The sequence below is a fragment of the Mobula hypostoma genome, chromosome 6, assembly GCF_963921235.1.
Source record: "Mobula hypostoma chromosome 6, sMobHyp1.1, whole genome shotgun sequence".
Classification (NCBI taxonomy): Eukaryota; Metazoa; Chordata; class Chondrichthyes; order Myliobatiformes; family Myliobatidae; genus Mobula; species Mobula hypostoma.
The window spans coordinates 39,249,702-39,270,779 of record NC_086102.1 but is presented as its reverse complement, the minus strand read 5'-3'; the positions used below and the strand labels follow the sequence as shown (position 1 = coordinate 39,270,779).

Genomic DNA, 21,078 nt, shown 5'->3' with positions numbered 1-21,078 from the left:
ATTTTAATTAAGATAAATTTTACTTTGTTTACAGAAACTGAATACCAAGAACAGAAGTGAACCTTATGGTGAACTCAAACCAACCCAACAGGTATGGTGAACATGACTCGATTTATCAGCTGTTTATTATAACTTCTTGTAAATCACCACATCCAGACATTAGTTCCAATTTTCATTTATTCTGTATGTAGAAATTTCTTTAGGTCACTATGCAGCAGATTAATTGTAAGTGGTAACGACTGCATATGGTATCAACTGAGAAAACTATGTCCACCAAGGAAACATTAGTGAGTGGCAAAATAAATCAGGACCATCTATCAAGTGGATAAATATTCCATCTCTGATCAAGACTATAATATTATACAGATCATTTCCCATGGACATGCGTACAGCCATTATTAATATCATGACTGTCAAATGATGCCCCAAGTAAAAACCTCATGGGTAACCAGTACAACTAAATAGCATAGGGTAGAAATTGCAAGGACCTTGACATTCTAATATTTTGTCGGGGCAGCTCAAGGCCAATGGGTTGCTGGATCAGTTTGGTCTTTCACTGTAATTGGATGGAATGGAATCCCTCTTTGTTCTAATAAGAAAAAGACTTGACAACTGGCACATAACATGCATACTAATATCTATCAAAAGGGAAGGAATATAATAAAACCAGGAAATGCTGAAAATAACCAGTAGGTCAGGTAGCACCTATGAAGAAACCAAACAGTGGATATTTTTGACCAAGACCATTCATCAGGACTGAAAAGGCGGCAGAAGCTAGAATAAAAGTCGGGAGGGCAAGAAGAGGAAGTGTACAAGCTACCTTTTGGTACCTGACCAAGCTTCACGGCCGCTTGTCTATGAAGAACAAAAAAAAAAATTACTAAGGGTGAATTGAAAGTTCAATGTTTTGACGACTTGAAATATTATAAGACCATAAGATATAGCAACAGAATTAGGCCATTTGGCCCATTGAGTTTGCTCTGCCATTTCTCCTCTCAGCCCCAATCTCCTGCCTTCCACCTGTCCCTTCATGCTCTGACCAATCAGCCTCTGCCTTAAATATACATAAAAACTTGGCCTCCACAGCTGCCTGTGGAAACAAATTCCACAGTTTCACCACTCCCTTGCTAAAGAAATTCATTATCTCTGTTCTAAAAGAATGCCCCTCTAACTCTGAGGCTGTGAACTCCGGTCTTAGAATCATTTTTGTGAACTCCCCTTGAACCCTCTCCAACCTAGGCATATCCTTTCTAAGGGGCCTAAAACTGCTCACAATAGTCCAAGTGGAGCCACACCAGTGCTTTATAAAGTCTCAATATTACATCCTTGCTTTTATATTTTAGTCCACTTGAAATGCATACCAACATCGCATTTACCTTCCTTACCACAGCCTCAGCCTGCAAATTAACTTTCAGGGAACCCCGCACAAGGACTCCCAAATTCCTTTGCACCGCAGATTTTTGCATTTTCTCTCCATTTAGAAAATTTCTTCTACCAAAGTGCATGATCATACACTTATCGACACTGTTTCCATCTGCCACTTCTTTGCCCATTCTCCAAATCTGTCTTTGGAGGAAATTTATTATGTTTGCTTGTGAGATTTTAAAATTTATGATTGGGAAAGAAGATTAATTTCAAGAAAGTCTGGCTGAAAATTCATTCTCTACGCAAGAGCGTTGACGATTATTTTTGGATTATTATATCTACAACTTACTGATCACACTAACCTACCGTGAGCAAGTACTTCAATAGCCTATTTTCCCAAAATGTCCTGCCCCTCCACCTATCTGTGCAGAAAAAGTAAGTAAATTTAAGAAGGACAACAAAATTCAAGGGGCCTATAGCCCGGTGAGAGTTCGGGGAGCTGGGTTATGCACAATAGGTAGCGATTTAAACAGAGAGAGGAGAAATGGGTTAAAAATTCTATATCTGAATGTGAGAAGTGTCAGAAATAAGGCCGATGAGCTTGAAGCTCAGGTGCGAATGGGTAACTATGATGTTATTGGGATAACGGAGACATGGCTGCAGGGGGATCAGACCTGGGAATTGAATGTACAAGGGTATACGTGCTATCGAAGGGACAGAAACGTGGGCAGAGGGGGTGGGGTGGCCCTGTTGGTGAGGAATGAGATTCAGTCCCTTGCAAGGGGGGACATAGAATCAGGAGAAGTAGAGTCAGTGTGGATAGAACTGAGGAACAGTAGGGGCAAAAAGACCCTAATAGGTGTTATCTACAGGCCCCCAAACAGTAGCATGGATATTGGGTGCAAGTTGAATAGGGATGGCATGTGGCAAAGGAAATGTCGCAGTAGTTATGGGGGATTTCAACATGCAGGTGAACTGGGAAAATCAGGTTGGTACTGGACCCCAGGATAGGGAGTTTGTAGAGTGCCTACTGGATGCATTTTTGGAGCAGCTTGTACGAGAGCCGACCAAGAATAAGGCTATTCTGGATTTAGTGTTATGCAGTGAACAGGATTTGATAAGTGATCTTGAAGTAAAGGAGCCATTAGGAGGTAGTGACCATAATACAAGTTTTTATCTGCAAGTTGAGAGGGATAAGGGCAGATCAGAAGTGTCAGTATTGCAGTTGAACAAAGGAGACTATAGAGCCATGAGGGAGGAGCTGGCCAAAGTTGACTGGTCAGATATCCTAGCAGAAAAAAAAGTGGAACAGCAATGGCAGGTATTCTTGGGAATAATGCACAAGGTGCAAAAATCAGTTCATCCTCCGCAGAAGGAAGGATTCAAAGGGGGGAAAGTGGCCACAGTGGTTGACAAAGGAAGTCAGAGATAGCATAGCATTAAAAAAGTATAACAGAGCTAAGGTGAGTGGGAAGACGGATGATTGGGAAATTTTTAAGGAGCAACAGAACTTAACTAAAAAGGCTATACAGGGAGAAGAAATGAGGTATGAACGCAAGCTAGCTAGGAATATAAAGGGGGATAGCAGAAGTTTTTTTTTAGGTATGTGAAGAGAAGGAAGATAGTTAAGAACAATGTTGGGCCCTTGAAGAATGAATTGGGAGAAATTGTTATGGGAAACAGAGAAATGGCAGATGAATTTAATAAGTACTTTGGATCTGTCTTCACTAGGGAAGACACAAGCAATCTCCCAGATGTATGGATGGGCCAAGGCCATAGGGTAACAGAGGAACTGAAACAGATTGACATTAGGAAGGAAACGGTGATGAGTAGACTGATGGGACTGAAGGCTAACAAATCCCCAGGTCCAGATGGTCTGTATCCTAGGGTACTAAAGGAGGTGGCTCTGGAAATTGCAGATGCATTGGTGATCATTTTCCAATGTTCCTTAAATGCAGGATCGGTTCCTGAGGATTGGCGAATGGCTAATGTTATCCCACTTTTTAAGAAAGGAGGGAGGGAGAAAACAGAGAACTATCGCCCTGTTAGCCTAACATCAGTAGTGGGGAAGATGCCAGTATCCATTATTAAAGATGAAATAGTGGCATATCTTGATAGCAGTGATAGGATTGGGCCGAGCCAGCATGGATTTACCAAGGGCAAATCATGCTTGACTAATCTATTGGAGTTTTTCGAGGATGTAACCAGGAAGATAGACACTGGAGATCCAGTGGATGTGTGTACCTTGACTTTCAGAAGGCATTTGCTAAGGTACCACAGAGGAGATTAGTGGGTAAAATCAGAGCTCATGGCGTTGGGGGGAGGATATTGATATGGATAGAAAACTGGTTGGCATATAGAAAGCAAAGGGTAGCAGTGAATGGGTGTTTCTCAGAATGGCAGGCGGTGACTAGTGGGGTGCCACAGGGCTCGGTATTGGGTCCACAGCTGTTTACAATTTACCTCAATGATTTAGAGGAAGGCATTGTGAATAACATCAGCAAGTTTGCTGATGATACTAAGCTGGGTTGCAGTGTGACGTGATGAGGATGTTAGGAGAATTCAAGGTGACTTGGATAGGCTGGGTGAGTGGGCAGAAACTTGGCAGATGGCGTTTAATGTGAATAAGTTTGAGGTTATTCACTTTGGGAGCAAGAACAGGAAGGCAGATTATTATCTGAACGGTGTGGAGTTAGGTAAGGGAGAAATACAAAGAGATCTAGGAGTACTTGTTCATCAGTCTCTGAAGGTGAATGAGCAAGTGCAGCAGGCAGTGAAGAAGGCTAATGGAATGTTGGCCTTTATTACCAAGGGAATTGAGAACAAAAGCAAGGAAATCATTTTGCATTTGTACAGGGCCCTGGTGAGACCACACCTGGAGCATTGTGTGCAGTTTTGGTCTCCAGGGTTAAGGAAGGACATCCTGGCTGTGGAGGAGGTGCAGCGTAGGTTCACTAGGTTAATTCCTGATGTCCGGACTGTCTTACGCAGAGAGGTTAGAGAGAGTGGGCTTGTACACGCTGAAATTAAGGAGATTGAGGGGGGATCTGATTGAGACATACAAGATTATTAAGGGATTGGACAAGATAGAGGCAGGAAATATGTTCCAGATGCTGGGAGAGTCCAGTATCAGAGGGCATGGTTTAAGAATAAGGGGTAGGTCATTTAGGACAGAGTTGAGGAGGAACTTCTTCTCCCAGAGAGTTGTGGAGGTGTGGAATCGCGCTGCCTCAGAAGGCAGTGGAGGCCAATTCTCTGGATGCTTTCAAGGAGGAGCTAGATAGGTATCTTATGGATAGGGGAATCAAGGGTTATGGGGACAAGGCAGGAACCGGGTATTGATAGTAGATGATCAGCCATGATCTCAGAATGGCGGTGCAGGCTCCAAGGGCCGAATGGTCTACTTCTGCACCTATTGTCTATTTATCTTTGTACTGTCTGCAAATTTTGCAACAAAGTCACCATCTAAATCATTGACATATGATGTAAAATATTGACTCCGTTTACCTCTATATAGCTTTCTGACCTATCTTCAGCCATCTCTAGTTTCATTTCAGTTTTCCACATCTGTACTTCAGATCTCTAATGAAAGACTTGAAGTTTGTTCTCTTTGAACGGAGAGCCTCAGCAACTGCCTTTTTGCAGTAGAAGACAGCAGAAAAATGCAAAAACCTCCCAATTCCTGTTTGAAAGGAATCGATGGGCACTAACAGAGAAAATCTGCAGATGTTGGAAATCCAATAACACACACAGAATGCTGGAGGAACTCAGCAGACCAGGCAGCATCTAGGAAGAGTACAGTTGACATTTCCGGCAGTTTGGCATTGTTACTTGCCAAGTTCAGCATTTGCAGTTCAGACAGATGGCAGATTAAAGTGAGAACAGCCTTCCTGAAATGCAAACATCTCAGCCATTCCTGAATAAGGGTTAGACTCGAGATTTACATCCTGGACAGATTTAACTAAATTGGAGAAAGACCAAGTTTGATGGTATCAGAAAGCATCTGGCAAGTATGGATCTGGACAACTTGGTTTCTGGTCGAGATGAACTTGGCAAGTGGAAGTCCTTCAAAATGAAATTTTGAGAGTATAGAGTTTGTATGTTCCTTTCAGAATAAAAGGCAAGGATAACAGGTTTGGGGAACCTTGGCTTTTGAGAGGTATTGAGTCCCTAGTTAAACAGGAGGTGCACAGCACATATAGGCATGTAGGAGCAAATGAGGGCTAAAAGAAGAATGAGGTTGTTCCAGGAGACAGGAGTATTAAGAGCAAAAAGATAGAAAGGGGCAAAATTGGTCCTCTGAAAGATCAGAGTGGTCAATTATGCATGGAACTGGAAGAGATAGAGATCTTATTTTTGCATCTGTATTTAAACAGAAGATGCATATAGATGTGAGGCAAAGCAGCAGTGAGGTCATGGACTATACACAGATTACAGAGGAAGTGTTTTCTCTCTTGAGAAAAAATAGGGTGAAGAAATGAGAGGCTAGTGTAGAAATTGTAGGGGACCTAGCAGATATTTAAATTATCCTTAGTCATGGGTAAGTTCCTGGAAGATTGGAGGATAGTTAATGTTGTTTTGTTGTTTAAGGAAGGCTCTAAGAATAAGCCAGAAAGTTATAATCTAGTGAGCTTGACATCGACAATGGGTTTGCTATTGCAAAGTATTCCAATGGACCAGAAGTATAAGTATTTCAATAGACAAGGATAAATTAGGGATGGTCAACATGCCTTTGTGCAAGGCAGTGGATGTTGTCTGCATAGACTTTAGCAGGGCTTTGACAAGATCCTGCAGGGTAGTTTGGTCAAGAAGGTTCAGCTGCTGGTCATTCAAGTTGAGGTAGTAAATTGGATTTGACATTGGCTTCGCAGGGGAAGCCAAAATGGTAGATGTTGCCACTCTTACTGAAGGCCTGTGACTAGTGGTGTGCTGCAGGAATCAGTGCTTAGGTCTGTTGTTGATTGCCATCTGTATCAATCATTTGGGTGATAATGTGGTAAACTGGATCAGCAAATTTGTGGATGACCCCAAAATTGGGGGTGTAGTGCACATCAAAACTTGCAGCAGGATCTGGACCAGTTGGAAAAAATGGGCTGATAAATGGCAGAATGAATTTAATACAGACAAATGTAAGTTGTATTCTGTGAGGACAAACCAGGTCAGGACTTGCACAATGAGTGATAGGGCACTGAGGAGTGCAGTAGAACAGAATAATCTGGGAATACAGATTCAGCATTCCTTGAAAGTAGCATCACAGGTAGATGGGGCTTTTGCTACATTGGCCTTCATAAATCAAAGTATATTGTGTGCAGGTCTGGTTACCTATCTACAGGAAAGATATCAATACAATTGGAATTTGCCAGGACTTGAAGATCTGAGTTATAGGGAAAGGTTGAGTAGGGTTAGTACTTTATTCCCCACAGCATAGAGGGCATATTTGATAGAGGTATACAAAATTATAAGGTGTATAGACAGGGTAAATGCAACCAGGCTTTTTGCACTGATGTTGGTGAGACTAAAGGTAGAAGTAATGGGTTAAAGGTGAAAGATGAAATGTTTAAGGAGAACATGAGGGAGCACCACTCAGAGGTGATGAGTGCATGGAGCGAGTTGCCAATGGAAGTGGTGAATGTGGGTTTGATTTCAACATTTAAGAGAAATTTGGATGGGTACATGGATGGAGGGGTATGGAGGGCTATGGTCCAGGTGCAGGTCATCGGGACTAGGCAGATTAATAGTTTGGCACACACTAAGTGGGCCAAAGGGCATGTTTTCCTTGCATTCTTTGTCCTGTGACCTTTAAAAAAAACTAAAATGAATCCCAAACACTTAGAATTGCAGAAAAAGCACAGAGGGATCAAAAATCAACTGTTAAGTCATTTCCAGGGCAAGAGATGGAATTGAGTCCTCAACAATAGCATATCTGCGTTGCACACTGACAGATATTCATGTCAAGCAAGATACTGTGGGGAATAACAATTTGACAAAATTCACTGTGCTTGAAATGTGCGCCTATTTAATGTGTATTTTAGAAATAATTTGCATATTTTAACACCCAACAGAAACGAAGAGGCAAAGGAGGAAACGACATTTATCAGGTAGGAGAGAAGCGAGTTGTCTTCTGTGGGGAAAAGTGACATGCTGCAGATATTAACCCCAAGCTCACCCAAAACACTGCTAATTGTACCCTCACTTGCAGACACTTGATCATAAATTCAGTGCTTCAAAGGATGGTACATGGATGTTAGGGGTATGGAGAGCTATGGTGCCAGTGCAGTAAAATGGGAGTAGGCAGTTTAAATGGCTCAGCACAAACTAGATGGGCCAAAGGGCTTGTTTCTGTACTGTACCTTTCTATGACTCTGTGTATAGTTTGGCTTCAATTTTAACATAATCCATTTTCAAAACCATCCTATCTCCCTCTAAATGTTCTTCAACTTCAACCCATCTTTCAAATTATTTAATCTCTTTTCTTCAAACAGATTTTTACATCACATATATTAATGTCTTATAAAGCAATATTAAATGTTCTTTAATGTTATAAAAACCTCTAAGTTGTTTTATAGGCATATTATTATTTCTAAACAATAACTGCTGAACGCATCACACACAAATTTTGGTAAAACTAGATATTTTCTTACGTGACTGGTTGGTGGGAACACTTGACCTCTTCATATCTCCCCATTTATATGAAGAATAGTTAAAAATACAAACATCTTTAATTAATTTGTTATTCTGCAGTTTTAGAAGGAAAATTGCACCAGAGACTAGCTGGTAGGAAATCAGGGTTTTATGACGTATATTTTACAAAATGGTTTCCCAGACGATTTGCAGTGCATCTCCAAGGAAAAATGGAGTAGAATACTTCCTTGTGATGTTCATGATAAGATAATAATTTCAGTGGAATTACTTTGCAGGGACTGACTTCAGCAACACAAGACCCATACGATCAACTGCAAATGCAGCCATTATCAGCCGTGCCTCCACCTCCTCGTCGCTGAGAATCTGGAACTGATAAGATCAAGACAACCCAGTGATAACCTTTCAGGATTAACTCAATTTCATCAACATAAACGATAATGCTAAATTGAAAATTGTTCCCAGCAATATTTACTTCCAAATATTTAAACTCTTATGAATATGCATTATTGAAATATGTGAAACTGTTCGACTGAAATGGTGCCAACTTCTGTTTACTAGCCTTTAAAGAATACCATCCAGTTTGATTTAATCTGCAGTTGATTTGAGAAATGTAGGTTACTTAATGTTTAAGAGTCATTTTTTATTAAATCAAAATGAAATGTTAAGCTGTAGATAAGAATATATTACATCTAAGTGGGCAATAAGGCATTTAGTAAGTAGCTTCAAAATGGAAATAGTGTGCATAGAAATTGAATTAGGGCATTTTAAAAAAATTGAGTTTTAAAAGGCAATTATGTGGACAAGGAATCATGTAAATAATATTGCAAAGAGGCATTTTTTATAGTTAAACATTTTTCTAATGAACAAGGGGAATCATTTATCTCTGTAGAATTGCATGAGTTTCAGTAATACTACAAAAAGTTTTTAAGCAAACTGCTGCATGTTAAAAGATAGTTTTACCAAGCAGAAATCAATTTTAGTTAACTTTCTATTGTAAGAAGTAAAATGGTGGGGGAGGGGGGTGAAACTATTGATTGATTTACACCTTTAAATCCCAGGAGTATATAATAGATCACCATTATTTGGTGCTGGGCAGAAGTTACTTCAATGCTGATCATTAAGTTTCCACCAAGATTAAAAGTCTATTTTAATTCCCACTTTTATATAGCATTTTGTGTGTGAATTAGGCTTAAAGTAACAATCACTCTTGATAAATGTATTTATTTAAAATAACAAAGGGTGATTAGAAAGGCATTAATTCATTATAATCTAAGTCCTTTTAAAATTTAGATTATTTATGTGCCTTTGTATTATGTCAATATTTTCTACTAATCCTGGATCTATGGGCAAATTTTGTACAGTTGTTATCTATGCATTCAATACAAGTACAGTATATATACAGGAGTAAAAGAAAACAGAATGGCTTGTTTGCTTGTGTGTCCACATTTAAACAAGTTGCTATGATCTGGAGTGCATTGCTTGAAATGATGGTGGAAATTAAATTAATTCAACATTGACAAGAAATAAATACTTCTGGTGGAATGCAGCAAGACGTTTCAGAACCTGGCCCGTTTGGTTTCTTTGTATGTTGTCACATTCTATGATTATAATGATCATCAAGGATAAAAATACACCAAATCAAATTTTGTTTTTAAATAGTTTGTACTTTAGCAATTAAAAAGTAAATGGTAACCATTGCTGTTATCACTTACCTTAATGCCAGTAAAAGGCATTTGCTATTCTAGTTGCTTTTGTAAACCAGGTCCTCTGTGTCTAACAATCATTGTTGAAGTAATCAGACCATGATCATCATAATATTAGCATATTTGGACCAAAGAGAAGTTATAAGCAGATTTCTAAATGAAGTTAAAACACACTATTTTTTTTAAAAAAAACAGTCCATTCATTACAAACCAAGCAAGCACTCCAGAATGCAGTCCTGACCAATTTGGAGATACATAATTTTCTTCGAAAATATTGTTAAGCATTGTTTAGTTTTACATATTTGTATGTATTTAAGCTGTTTTGTGTAATGCCTGTCAACTTTTCTGTATTAAAAATAAAGACAGACCTGAATGTTTACATTCTTTTCAAGTGCACTTAGAGAACCTCCATAAGCAACAAACTCTAGTTTTTGCAATTAATTGACATAATTATATAAAAATTCAAGAACAATTTAATCTTAATATTTTTTAATGGTTTGAGGCAGCTCAGCTTGGCTCGTAGAATTAAAGTTAAGTTCACTTTGCCATTTGGCCTTTCCAGGGGTACCTTAATAAAGAGGTATTGGAAATAGAGTGGGTTACTGCTCAAAATAAATTATCTTCATATAATGAGGCATAAGCATTAACCTTTTTTATGGCAAAAAAAGGTAAAGTTATTTGTTAGCATTTTGCAACTGCAATATTAAACTCATGCTAATAATTCAATGAATCACCACGATGTACAGAAGTATTCATGAATATTTCAATGTTTGACGGCAAACAAAATAATATTCTACTAAATGAACTAGATACAAGTTCACTGTATGTTTCAATGAGCATGTAACAAATAAAGCTAATCTTTAGTGTTTACTTAATAGTAGCATGATCTAAGTATACAAAATATTGCTTACAATCAATTGCATTTAACTACTTGCAGTGCCAAACTTTTAGAAAACCATACAATTTTTCAGAACACTGGAATCAGCCCTGTAATGCAGCAGACTTTACAGCCAAGTTTCAATGTAGAATTTGCATCTTAACCACATTCAGATCTTCTAAAGGTTTCTACTTAAAAGAACAGTCATGTTTGCTTACCTGTTCTTTGAGAAATACGTCACTATCAAGACCCCATGCGCGTGCTTGAGTATTTATTATGAATGGTGATAATTAGACACCATGATAAGAAGTATTACAAATCATCTACATGATACATGTAGTATCCAATCAACCATTAGTTTAATAATTGGGTTCAGATATTGTTCAATTGTTTTACAATTATATACAATGAAAATATAAATGATTAACCACCAAAATGTTCAAGTACTCAATGGTTATCTACTTCAAAAGAATAAACTGTACAAAGGGGAACAGAAAATAACTAGGTTTTCCCAATGGTATTTTAAGTCAGATTTTTAATGAACCAAGACGCCATTACAAAAATGATTACAAAATGATTAGATAAAATGACCACATTACAATACAAAAAAATCTAGCTGAAATGGAATTATTTTTTAAACGGCAGTTGTTGAGAACCACTTTATCTGCAATGAGTACTACGGACAAGAACTGATTTTGAAAAGGAAATTTTAAAACTTAAGAGTACCTTAATGCAGACAGAGCAATATTGTTAAATGTGTATTTCTAATACAACTGAGCAAATCTTAACTATCAAGAATATTTATCGCTGTGTAGCTGGTTTCATAATAAATTAGAAAAATAGGACTTAGTTTGTATAGATATTTTTAAGTTAAAGGGGTGGGAAATAAATTAACACTTAAAGCACAAATATATATCCAATGTACAGCAGACCAGAACAGTAGCCATTTAACATGGTTCTAAACCAGGAAGCATCATACAAAATTATATGTGTAATCACCTAAATCAAATTTTCTTTAAAAGTTTAAATTCAAGAAATGCAGTTGTCACATCTTGATTGAAACCCATTGAAAAATTGTGTTTAGTTATAGTTGCCACCTGACAATTTAGAATAGTTTAAATTCTGGCTCGTCAAAGATCATGACACAAGTAGCTAGTCCCTGTTCTACCTATATATTAACTTATGATTTATCTATTTATGCACATTTGATGAATCAGTTTCCTAAATAAAGGAAGCCTAAGTATTTGATTTTAGGGAATCAGGTTCACTCTCAATCTGCATATATTTAGTTTATTGATTGGAAAAAAGAGATGAGAATCAAATTCATAAACTAAAAGGTAAACCTCTACAACATCTTATTGATTCCTATTTAAATTTGGCAAGTTTTACTACGGTAGATATGAAACCAACATTTTGTTCTTTTAAGTATAAAGATATTTCACCATCTTCAATTTCCAACTAAGTTATTTGTCCAACTTTTAATACTATTTACCATAAACAACTATATTTATATTTCCATTCACGAGATACTGATTTTAATTAAATTCCACAAATAGATACTTTATTAATGTTATGCCTCAAGTTTTAAGTGTAGGAGGAAACATCATTTTTCTGACAAAAGACAATAACTGCTTCAGTGTTTACACTGATTCCAAAACACTGATATTAAATAAGCAATTATTCAGGGTAGACCTCCTAAGGAATAATTTCTCTCTCAGAAGTCCTAATTATTTTCTTTGCAAAATTATTTTCCAAAGTCATCAGTAGTAGACTTAAGCACCACCAACCCTGTGCCCCCTACCCCTAGCATTGAGATTCAATTCAGTGGTTCCAGTTAAAATTATGAAAATGAGTTAGAGAATGAGTATACAATTTATAGGACACAACTGAGAAGATCTACAAATGCATGGTCACATATCTATGAATGTCACTGATGAAAAGTGCTAACACTTAACAGAATGTTTAGCACCAGAAATAAAAAAAACACCAAATGACATCAAATAACTAAATTTGTCAAAGCGTAAAATTTAATATCCTGACAATTTAGTCCTTACAATTTCCCAAAGATTAATCTTTTTAACTCAAGTTTATCTTGAGCTGAAGTGATACTGTACATTGTAAGTTAATATGGTTATAACCAGTACACAACAATATGCAAATCAATGCTTCATAATAATGCCTGTTGCAATGTGTCAATGTACAATACAATAAAATGTGCATTCATACTAGTTTGTTACTGGAATTACTTTATGCTCACCAGAATGTCATTCAAATTTCTAATCTCAAGGGCTAAATCAATTTTAAATTTCTTCACTGCTGCTCTACAAAGAAGCTACGTTATTCATTTATTAAGTGCCAGCAAATGCTGATAATAAACTGAAACTGAAGTAATAGTAATGCAAGATACACCATTTTGTGATGCAACAATTCTGAATCTTATTACAAACTAATTTTTAAAAGAGAAATTTGTCGGGACCTTGATGACTACAACTCATTAAGATAACAAGAGTAAAATGGCTGCAAGATTTTTCCTTTTTTATATTTGCTCTTTTTAGAATATTTTATAAACTGCCTCCACCAAACATTTTGAATCAGTCATTTTAAATTGGTTACCATCAAAACAGATAATTGCAACTTAATTTATACTTGGCATTACTGCTAGTTTTGCACCTATAGATTGGTGTGCTCAATTATTTAGCTGTAAAGATGCTATCTCGCAATTAATCTTTTAATTACTCGTGCAAATTTGGAATGCTTCAACAAATTTAATTTGCTAGTTATTAGTGTTATGTCAGATCTGCTAAATATTAGTAGTCCAAAATTTTCTTGGGATCCATATATATTTGTCATCATTTAATATACACTGCTTTTCTTCTGAGATACGTTTAAAAATCACTAACTATTACTTTAAAATGAATGGGGATATAGTTAGATCTGTGGGTTAGTTTAATAATAAGAAGTGCAGGGGTCAAGCATTTTAGCATAATAGTATCAGATATTCAATGAGGCAGACTGCTCCAGAATCTGAAAGAACCAGATTAACATGAATGAATGAGAATTAGGTGCATTTCCAATTTGACCTGTACTTCCCAAAGAATGTTAATGCCGAGTCAAATTAAATATTTACCCCAAAATATACTAAAATTGGAATAATTTATGAAGCCAAATCTATCAGGATGACTATTATGGATCATTTAAAAAAAAAAATGTGAGCCCTTCGTTTTAATTACAATCCTCCTTTTTAAAAAAAGGAACCAGATTTGGAATTGGGGTCTATAAATTAAGCCGTAATACAAAACCTCACAAGCAGATTCGGTAAGTGGAAGCAAATGTTATAGAAAATACTCGCTTGGTACATTATTTTATTAATTCGTTGCCATTCACTTTCCATAACCTTCCCTAAATGACTTAATTATTTATCAAGTGTAAATAATTAAACTGAGTCTCCAATAAGCATTAATTAAAATCCACTAAGTTTAAATTGGCCAGTACTCTGCCAGCACTTTCAGACACCTTGAAGAATTCTTAAACGGTTGGCTCATTTATTTAGAATCTAAGACAGCAGTTTAATTAGATGTAACAATAGTTGCAAATATCAACTGTAGATCATCAAGACTAAATGTTTTCAATCAAAGATCATGTTTTGGAGTTTGTAAAAGCTTTACACCTTTCACCCAGAAGAAAGTAGTTGTCTTTATTACCAATAGACTAGTCCAAAAAGATACCAACTGCAGTAAGAGTAATTAATCTGTAATCATAAGACACTTGTAAATAGTATTGGTCAATGACAAAAATTAATACATCTGGAAAACTGGAATGCAATAATGTAATCATCCTTTGTGAAAAATTGATCTTGCAATATTTGACAATTATAAATTCTAATGTTTGCATATTTTTTTCAAAATCTTTTTAACATTTCAGAAAAGGGCAATTTTGATGAAAGAAGCAGTCTGATAAATAATGTGTTTATACCACAACTGTTTACATATTTGGCATTCACATACTGAACTGATTTAAAGGTCATTCAAAAATATTACCAATTTTAACTATCTTTATAGCTATAGTTTTTATTTTTATTGTTGAAATGTTCATATTTATGTGAATTGTGTCTTGTGCCAGATACAATGTTGTTTTTAGAAGTTTCATTCAACATTACGTTGCACATAATGAATTGAAGTTTAGGGCTATTTTCAACAGGTCTGGTTATTCCAGCCCTACCAAGTAGTAATAACAACCAGTAAAAAACGTAAAAGCATTACAGGCAACTCATGTAAAGAAAGCAATCCCAGGACATTTTTAAGGAATGACTGCAGACAATTTAAAGCTAAAAAATCCTCAACAGTAAGAAGCTATCTCTATACATTTGCTATTTTTTGCAACATTTGCACTGGTAAAGGTCTGACAATTTATGTAGGGATATTTATACATAAAAAATCTTCGGTGTAGTATATGCGAACACACTCAACTGCAGTACTGCATTAAGGTGCACTGGATACAGGGACGTCCGCAGGTTACCTGTGCTGCAATCTTATCATACAAGAAATACAACCATGCACATGTGGGAATAGTTCAATGCAGCTAAAAATCATATTGTTACACTTGATGAGTTGTTACACATCTTCATTCAGACATAATGAACAAATCATTAAATTTACTAATTCACAACAGTATTCCTTAGGTCATTAACCGAATTTGTACATTGAATCCATGTAAAAGAGCAACAAAAATATATCTACATATCATTTTCAGCTAGTTTTATTTCCAACAATTCTTTATTTAATCAATCTCAATTGTGATTGGATAGAATCATCAGGTGCATTCCAGTGGAATGTAAATATCAATGATGTGGTCTCTTGGAATTATTGAATCATAAATTAATTCGGACTATCTACTTGGCATCTATTGAACAATATACACAACAAATAATAGTATAACTTCTTCAAAGGAGACTCAGTGGCAGTAGAAACCCCAAAAATTTGGAAAGGAGAAGAAAAGGAGCAAAACCATGCTGGAACAGACAAAATGCATTCCCCTATTTACCAGGATTTTATTTTTAATACACATGAACAGTACGCATGTATAAACCATAACTTAAATTATTCCAAATGGAAATTTTAGGAGTCCCACTTCTTTTTACATACAAAAATGCCAAATTATTTTGTGAACAAGCTGTAATTTTGTTAAAACTGCTTTTTAACTTTCAAAGATATTATGTAGATATACATTTTAATATCGAAGGAATACTGCCTATTGAAAAAACTTCTTTAAAAACCTCCCAATAAATAACACATCTAAAGAATATAAGCCTGCGGACGTCCAAAATTGGATAATATGTACAATTTTAAAACTATGAACAACTAGGCAGTGAAAAACAGTTATGTTCTCACACACAAAACACACCCAAAACATACAAAAATACTATATCTTAAGCTACCAAGAAAGACAATTTATCATTTCATGCCATGACTTATAGAGCAATACACTGAACAAACAAGGATTTGACAACCAAAAAACAAAACAATTTTATCCCAGAAATATACCAAAATATACATCTAAGCTTTGGAATTACTGAGGTTAGACTAATGCCTGCTGGGTAATTGCATTTAATACACAATTTTAAGGTTGCAAAGAAGAAACAAATCTTTGGTATCTGCATTAGGCGCATGTTAACATTTGTATTTTGCTTTGGGATAGAGCTTGTATGATCCTACAACCCCAAATTAGTACTCAAAAGAAATCTCACAACATAAAAAAACCTTTCTCTACACAAAAAAGTAGAGTCTCTAGCACAAGGTTGAGGAATACAATGCATAGTTGCACAGTGGTAATAATGAAAAGGAGATGAAACCTTTATACGCAAGCTACATCTTTTTTACTCTTTATTTTTCTTTCTCAAAATCAATTGGCAGCATCCGGCTAGTTACAGTCAGTTCTGAAGAGCACCTCAATGTGTATAAATCCAGATTACCCAGCCCATAGGGATAAATGCCCCTCAGAAGAGCCAATCCTACCACAGGAGTCTCCAGTCTTTTCACCAATCAAATAGCACATGGCGCTCCACCTTCAGCAGCCCTTTACTGCTTTTGGTAGAAAGAATGAAGCTGATGTCTTTAATTTATGCAGTTCTTTAGTTACTGTAAGCAATTCACACTTTAGAAATAAGATTAGTATAGGACTGAAGACATTAAAAATTAGTTCATACAATCATTAATAAAGTCTTTGGTTTTATCAGCACAATGTAAGGTTGCTGTCATGTAACAGAAGCACTAAGCATGGCAGGAAAGACCATCACTAACACTTACATTCAGAATGATCATTATTCATCAGGGTATTTTTAAATGATGGGCAACATCACCCTTTACCTGATTTGATATTAGATTGTCAAAACTGAACAGTCTTTTGATATACAGCCAGTATTTGCCCACTAACACTTCTGTGCAGTTGTCTACTTGGAATTAAATAACACTGAGGGACAGAGCTGAGGACAAGAACCATTACAAAATGAGAAATGTAAAGAATAAGCAAGGGAAACGTATTCTAGTTCCAATGAACACAAATGCACCAAGTTTGGGATTACACTTGTGGTAAACAAGTGTAAAATATATATTTTTTGTATTTACATTGGGTCTTGGGAAATCTACACAGGAACTTTGTTATCATTGAAAGCTTCAATAATCAAAGATCAAACTTAAACAATTGATGTTTGATTGATTTAAATCTTTAATGGAAAATTTTAACAAGCTAAATCAATATTCCATTTTCACCTGATCAAGTCAAACTGTGGGTCTCAAACTCAAGAGTTTTGCTTATTGAATATTAGGTATTAATCATATATGGGACAGGTGTCAAGTGGTGATCAGCCTTCGTATCTAGCCAATTTACATGGCTGAGAATTGTGAGTTAGTCTATGACTTACCTAGGTTGTTGTGGAAACAACCTGGAACAGAGTACAGTGACTGAAAACAATAGATTATAGCACGTGAGCAGTTTAGCTAAAATTCCAGTGGGATAGAAGTGTGCATAGATATCAATGGGCAGGTAACAAAGTTCAGGGATTGAAAAATGCTCAACTATTCTTACACTGTCAATTTTGACTGTTATTCACTTGTCATGCTAGTGCTGATACATGCCAGATTTTTTTTTCAAAACTATAATTAGTGGCAGGTTCAGCCACTCTGAGGGAGTGGGAGAAGGGATAGGGGGTAGGAAATCATGATCAGATGGGTGTGGCGGGACATTAAAGCGAGATACTCAGTCACGAGTTAGAAATGAGGTATACAATAGCTCCTGTACCTAGGATAAATGGTGACACTATCATTTAGGCAACTGAGAAAAAAAATGAAGTAATCATACCAGTTAAGTGGGCAGTGAAACTTACAAGAACCTCTATTTAAAATGGTACTCAAATATCGAATTTGATACAATTTTCCTTCTGTTAATCCCCATAAAAAGGATTTTCTTTTTCTCCCCCCACTAACTGTTTTTCCACTACAACACATCATGCAACAATCCCTTGTGTAACTAATGAATCTACAGATTTTGGATGCCCTAAACTTCTCGGAGAACTGCAATTATAACATTAATAACTGCTGACTAGATTATACAGCAATATTTTAAAAGTGTGTTCCAATGAAAAATCAGTGGATATCTAATATGTTATCTAGTATAAGATTTCTATCCTCAGGTAATTAATGTCAATAATAGTTAAACTACTGTATTTTAACAATAATTATGGTCTAGTAATCCAACATTAAAATATTAACCAATAATTTCTGTAGCAGATCAAACTGATAATTACAGAAAAATAACTGATTGTCCTCATCTAAATTAGAAATTGGCTGTAACCAATGGTCAGATCACATGAAGTTAACTGCACACACCTGCCTGGTATTATAAATTGATAAAGAATTTCATTTTCTTCCTCATATTGCCTTCATTTATTAATTTACTATACAACTTGGTGCATACTTTTGTTCCAAATGCTCTGATATAACTGAAATGGATGTATCAAAACTTCTCTTTACATCATTTTCCAAGACTGTTGAGCTCTTTACATAACCAGTCACTAAAATGAGAATCAATTCTACCTTCATATTTGTTGGTAACATTTTCACGTTGTATGTAAAATTCAAAGTATCCAACCATCTGTACTTTCAGAATTATTAATTTAGTTTATTGCTACTTCAATGAATTTTAAATATTTAAACACTGAACAACTAAACTGGTTTTCCTACCATCCTCATTGATTCATAGCATGGATTTTAATACTATTAATGAAGCTGTGTGTATATATACCAATTTAAAGCTCACAATTTTATTTTGCTTTCTTTGAGATTTTCTAGGTAGAAAACAGGAGGGAAGAAAGGAAACAGCGAGTTTAAAGGCACCACTCCTGATAGCAATCATCACAAAATCATCGCACATGCCTATATTAGATTATGCATAAATAATTTGTTGAAAAGTTTGTTCAATTATAAACTGTAATCCCATGTAACTGAAGAAAATGTTTAAATATAGGCATTAAATAGTGATGTTTGTTTCAAGTCCTATTATACTCAGAAGAGTAACAGACAAACTGAAGAAAAAATAAAACTATGTGATTACGCAACCTCTGTAGCATTTCAAGCCATGAATCAAACATTTTTCCTCAGAGGGCATATCAAAGAAAGCATAATAAAGTTAAAATAGACAAGCTTCCTTAAATCTGAGTCAGCTGCAACATTTTCATTGGGCTTTTCATATAGGTAATGTAGAACTGGCTAATATTTTTTGAAGTTTATTAGGGATGAGCAAGAGACTTAGAATTTTTAAGTTTGAAAGCTAGGAGCCAGAAAAAGAAAAAGTGCTTTGGAATATTGTCTGGATGCCACAGATAATGAATTCCCAAATATCAATGCTAATGAATTGACTTTCAAAGTTAAATACACCACTGCTTGTTCACATAGGAATAGAAATTTTCCCTTTTCAAAATCAGGAATTCATCTTCAGCAACAATTAACATTCTCCAAGTTTATGAAGAAGAGAAAGAGAAGTGTTGAAATATTCAATTTATGAAATATTTTTATGGTAATTATAGATTGTAAATCAGCAAAGAAATCTATAAAGTATCTTTTGACATATAATTTTGCAGAAAAACTTCTCCCAACTCCAATGCAAACATGAGAGCCTGAAAAACAAATGTATCTCAGCTATGCAAAAGGATGGCAAGACTATTCCAGCGGTTTGCTTCTCCCTCTTTCAATGAGAGATACTACAGATTCATTGAATATAGAAAAATAGTAGCATTTTGCCATTTTTATGGATTATTTTTAAAGTGAATAAAGATTTTTAAAAATGTGTTTAATTGTAAACATTATTGAAGAGGTTTGCTGGGCTCCAAACTTTTTGTTCATCCCAATTCTGCAGAATACAATGACTAAGCCATCTGCTATTACCTGACACCTCAATTTTAGTATGGAGTAATGCAATGTTCATCTTGGGTACAATATTAAATTTTCAATGTAATATGCACAGTGAACATAAACACTTACCAATTTTATACACTAGTATCAATACTAAACTCCTGTTCTATATTATGATACTAAAATCGTACCTTTACTTCACAGGGATCAAAAGTTCTCGCATGACAACACTGCTATCATCTCTTAGAAGTACCGTCCAGTTCAAAGATAATTCTAAATATTGATATGAAACATGTTATAAAGGAATATATTGTTCATAGCACTTTTCATATCAATATATTTAGAATAATCAAGCAACCATTGCTAGCCAATTCTGAAAGTGAATATTTAAGGGTATGCATTCAAAAATACTGTTTTCATGCTGTTGAAATGTAAATTATAATATTCAAAATGTAGATCGTTCTTTAAAGACTAACCAGAATCTTAATTTGTAGATTGGAAAGCTAAAGTTAGTATTGGAAAGCTAAAGTTAGTATTATTAATTATAGCCCAAAATGTTTGCATAAGTTAGAAGGACAAAATTTCTTCAATCACCAGATATTCAATTACATGGAATTTCTAACTTCTCATATATGAAGATTACTGCACACCCCTAATATTTGTTTTCCCACACATTTTAGTTAAATCACGCCAGATGATTCAAAGCAACTCCTGAATTAAACAGATTTAAAATTCCTGTTGATAATCCAGTTTGTTATTTTGAGATAAGTAAGGAAACTGACGTAGATTCTCATTCCACCAACTGGATGCAAGAATGAAAGTAAGGGTAGTTAAAGTGTTAAGCGTCCTTTACTCTAAAGCACAAATCAAAAGCCTAGATCAAATGCCATAGTCACACATCCACACAAATATTCTTTGATCAGTTAAGCAGGTGCAAGGAGCAGGATGTATTTTTGGTCTATACTGAGTTGTTTATCTTTGCTATCATCAACAATAAAAAGTTAAAAACTTACTCAACTATTGAATATGACAAACACTATATCCAATATACAACACAGATAAAACATTCTCCCCCCCGCCCCACCCCCAC

The 21,078-nt window shown here is 35.5% G+C and overlaps 1 protein-coding gene across 3 annotated transcripts in view; it reads left to right on the top strand.

Annotated features, from left to right (window-relative positions):
• The window catches only part of cd247 (CD247 molecule), a 123,863-nt gene extending 102,804 nt beyond the window's left edge, over positions 1-21,059 (top strand). For all 3 annotated transcript variants that reach the window (XM_063050625.1, XM_063050627.1, XM_063050626.1), the window contains exons 6-8: positions 35-91; positions 7,428-7,463; positions 8,283-21,059. In XM_063050625.1, coding sequence (XP_062906695.1) covers positions 35-91; positions 7,428-7,463; positions 8,283-8,366 — 177 coding nt within the window. In that variant the 3' untranslated portion in view covers positions 8,367-21,059. The remainder of the gene's footprint in view (positions 1-34; positions 92-7,427; positions 7,464-8,282) is intronic.
• Positions 21,060-21,078: the final 19 nt, after the last annotated feature.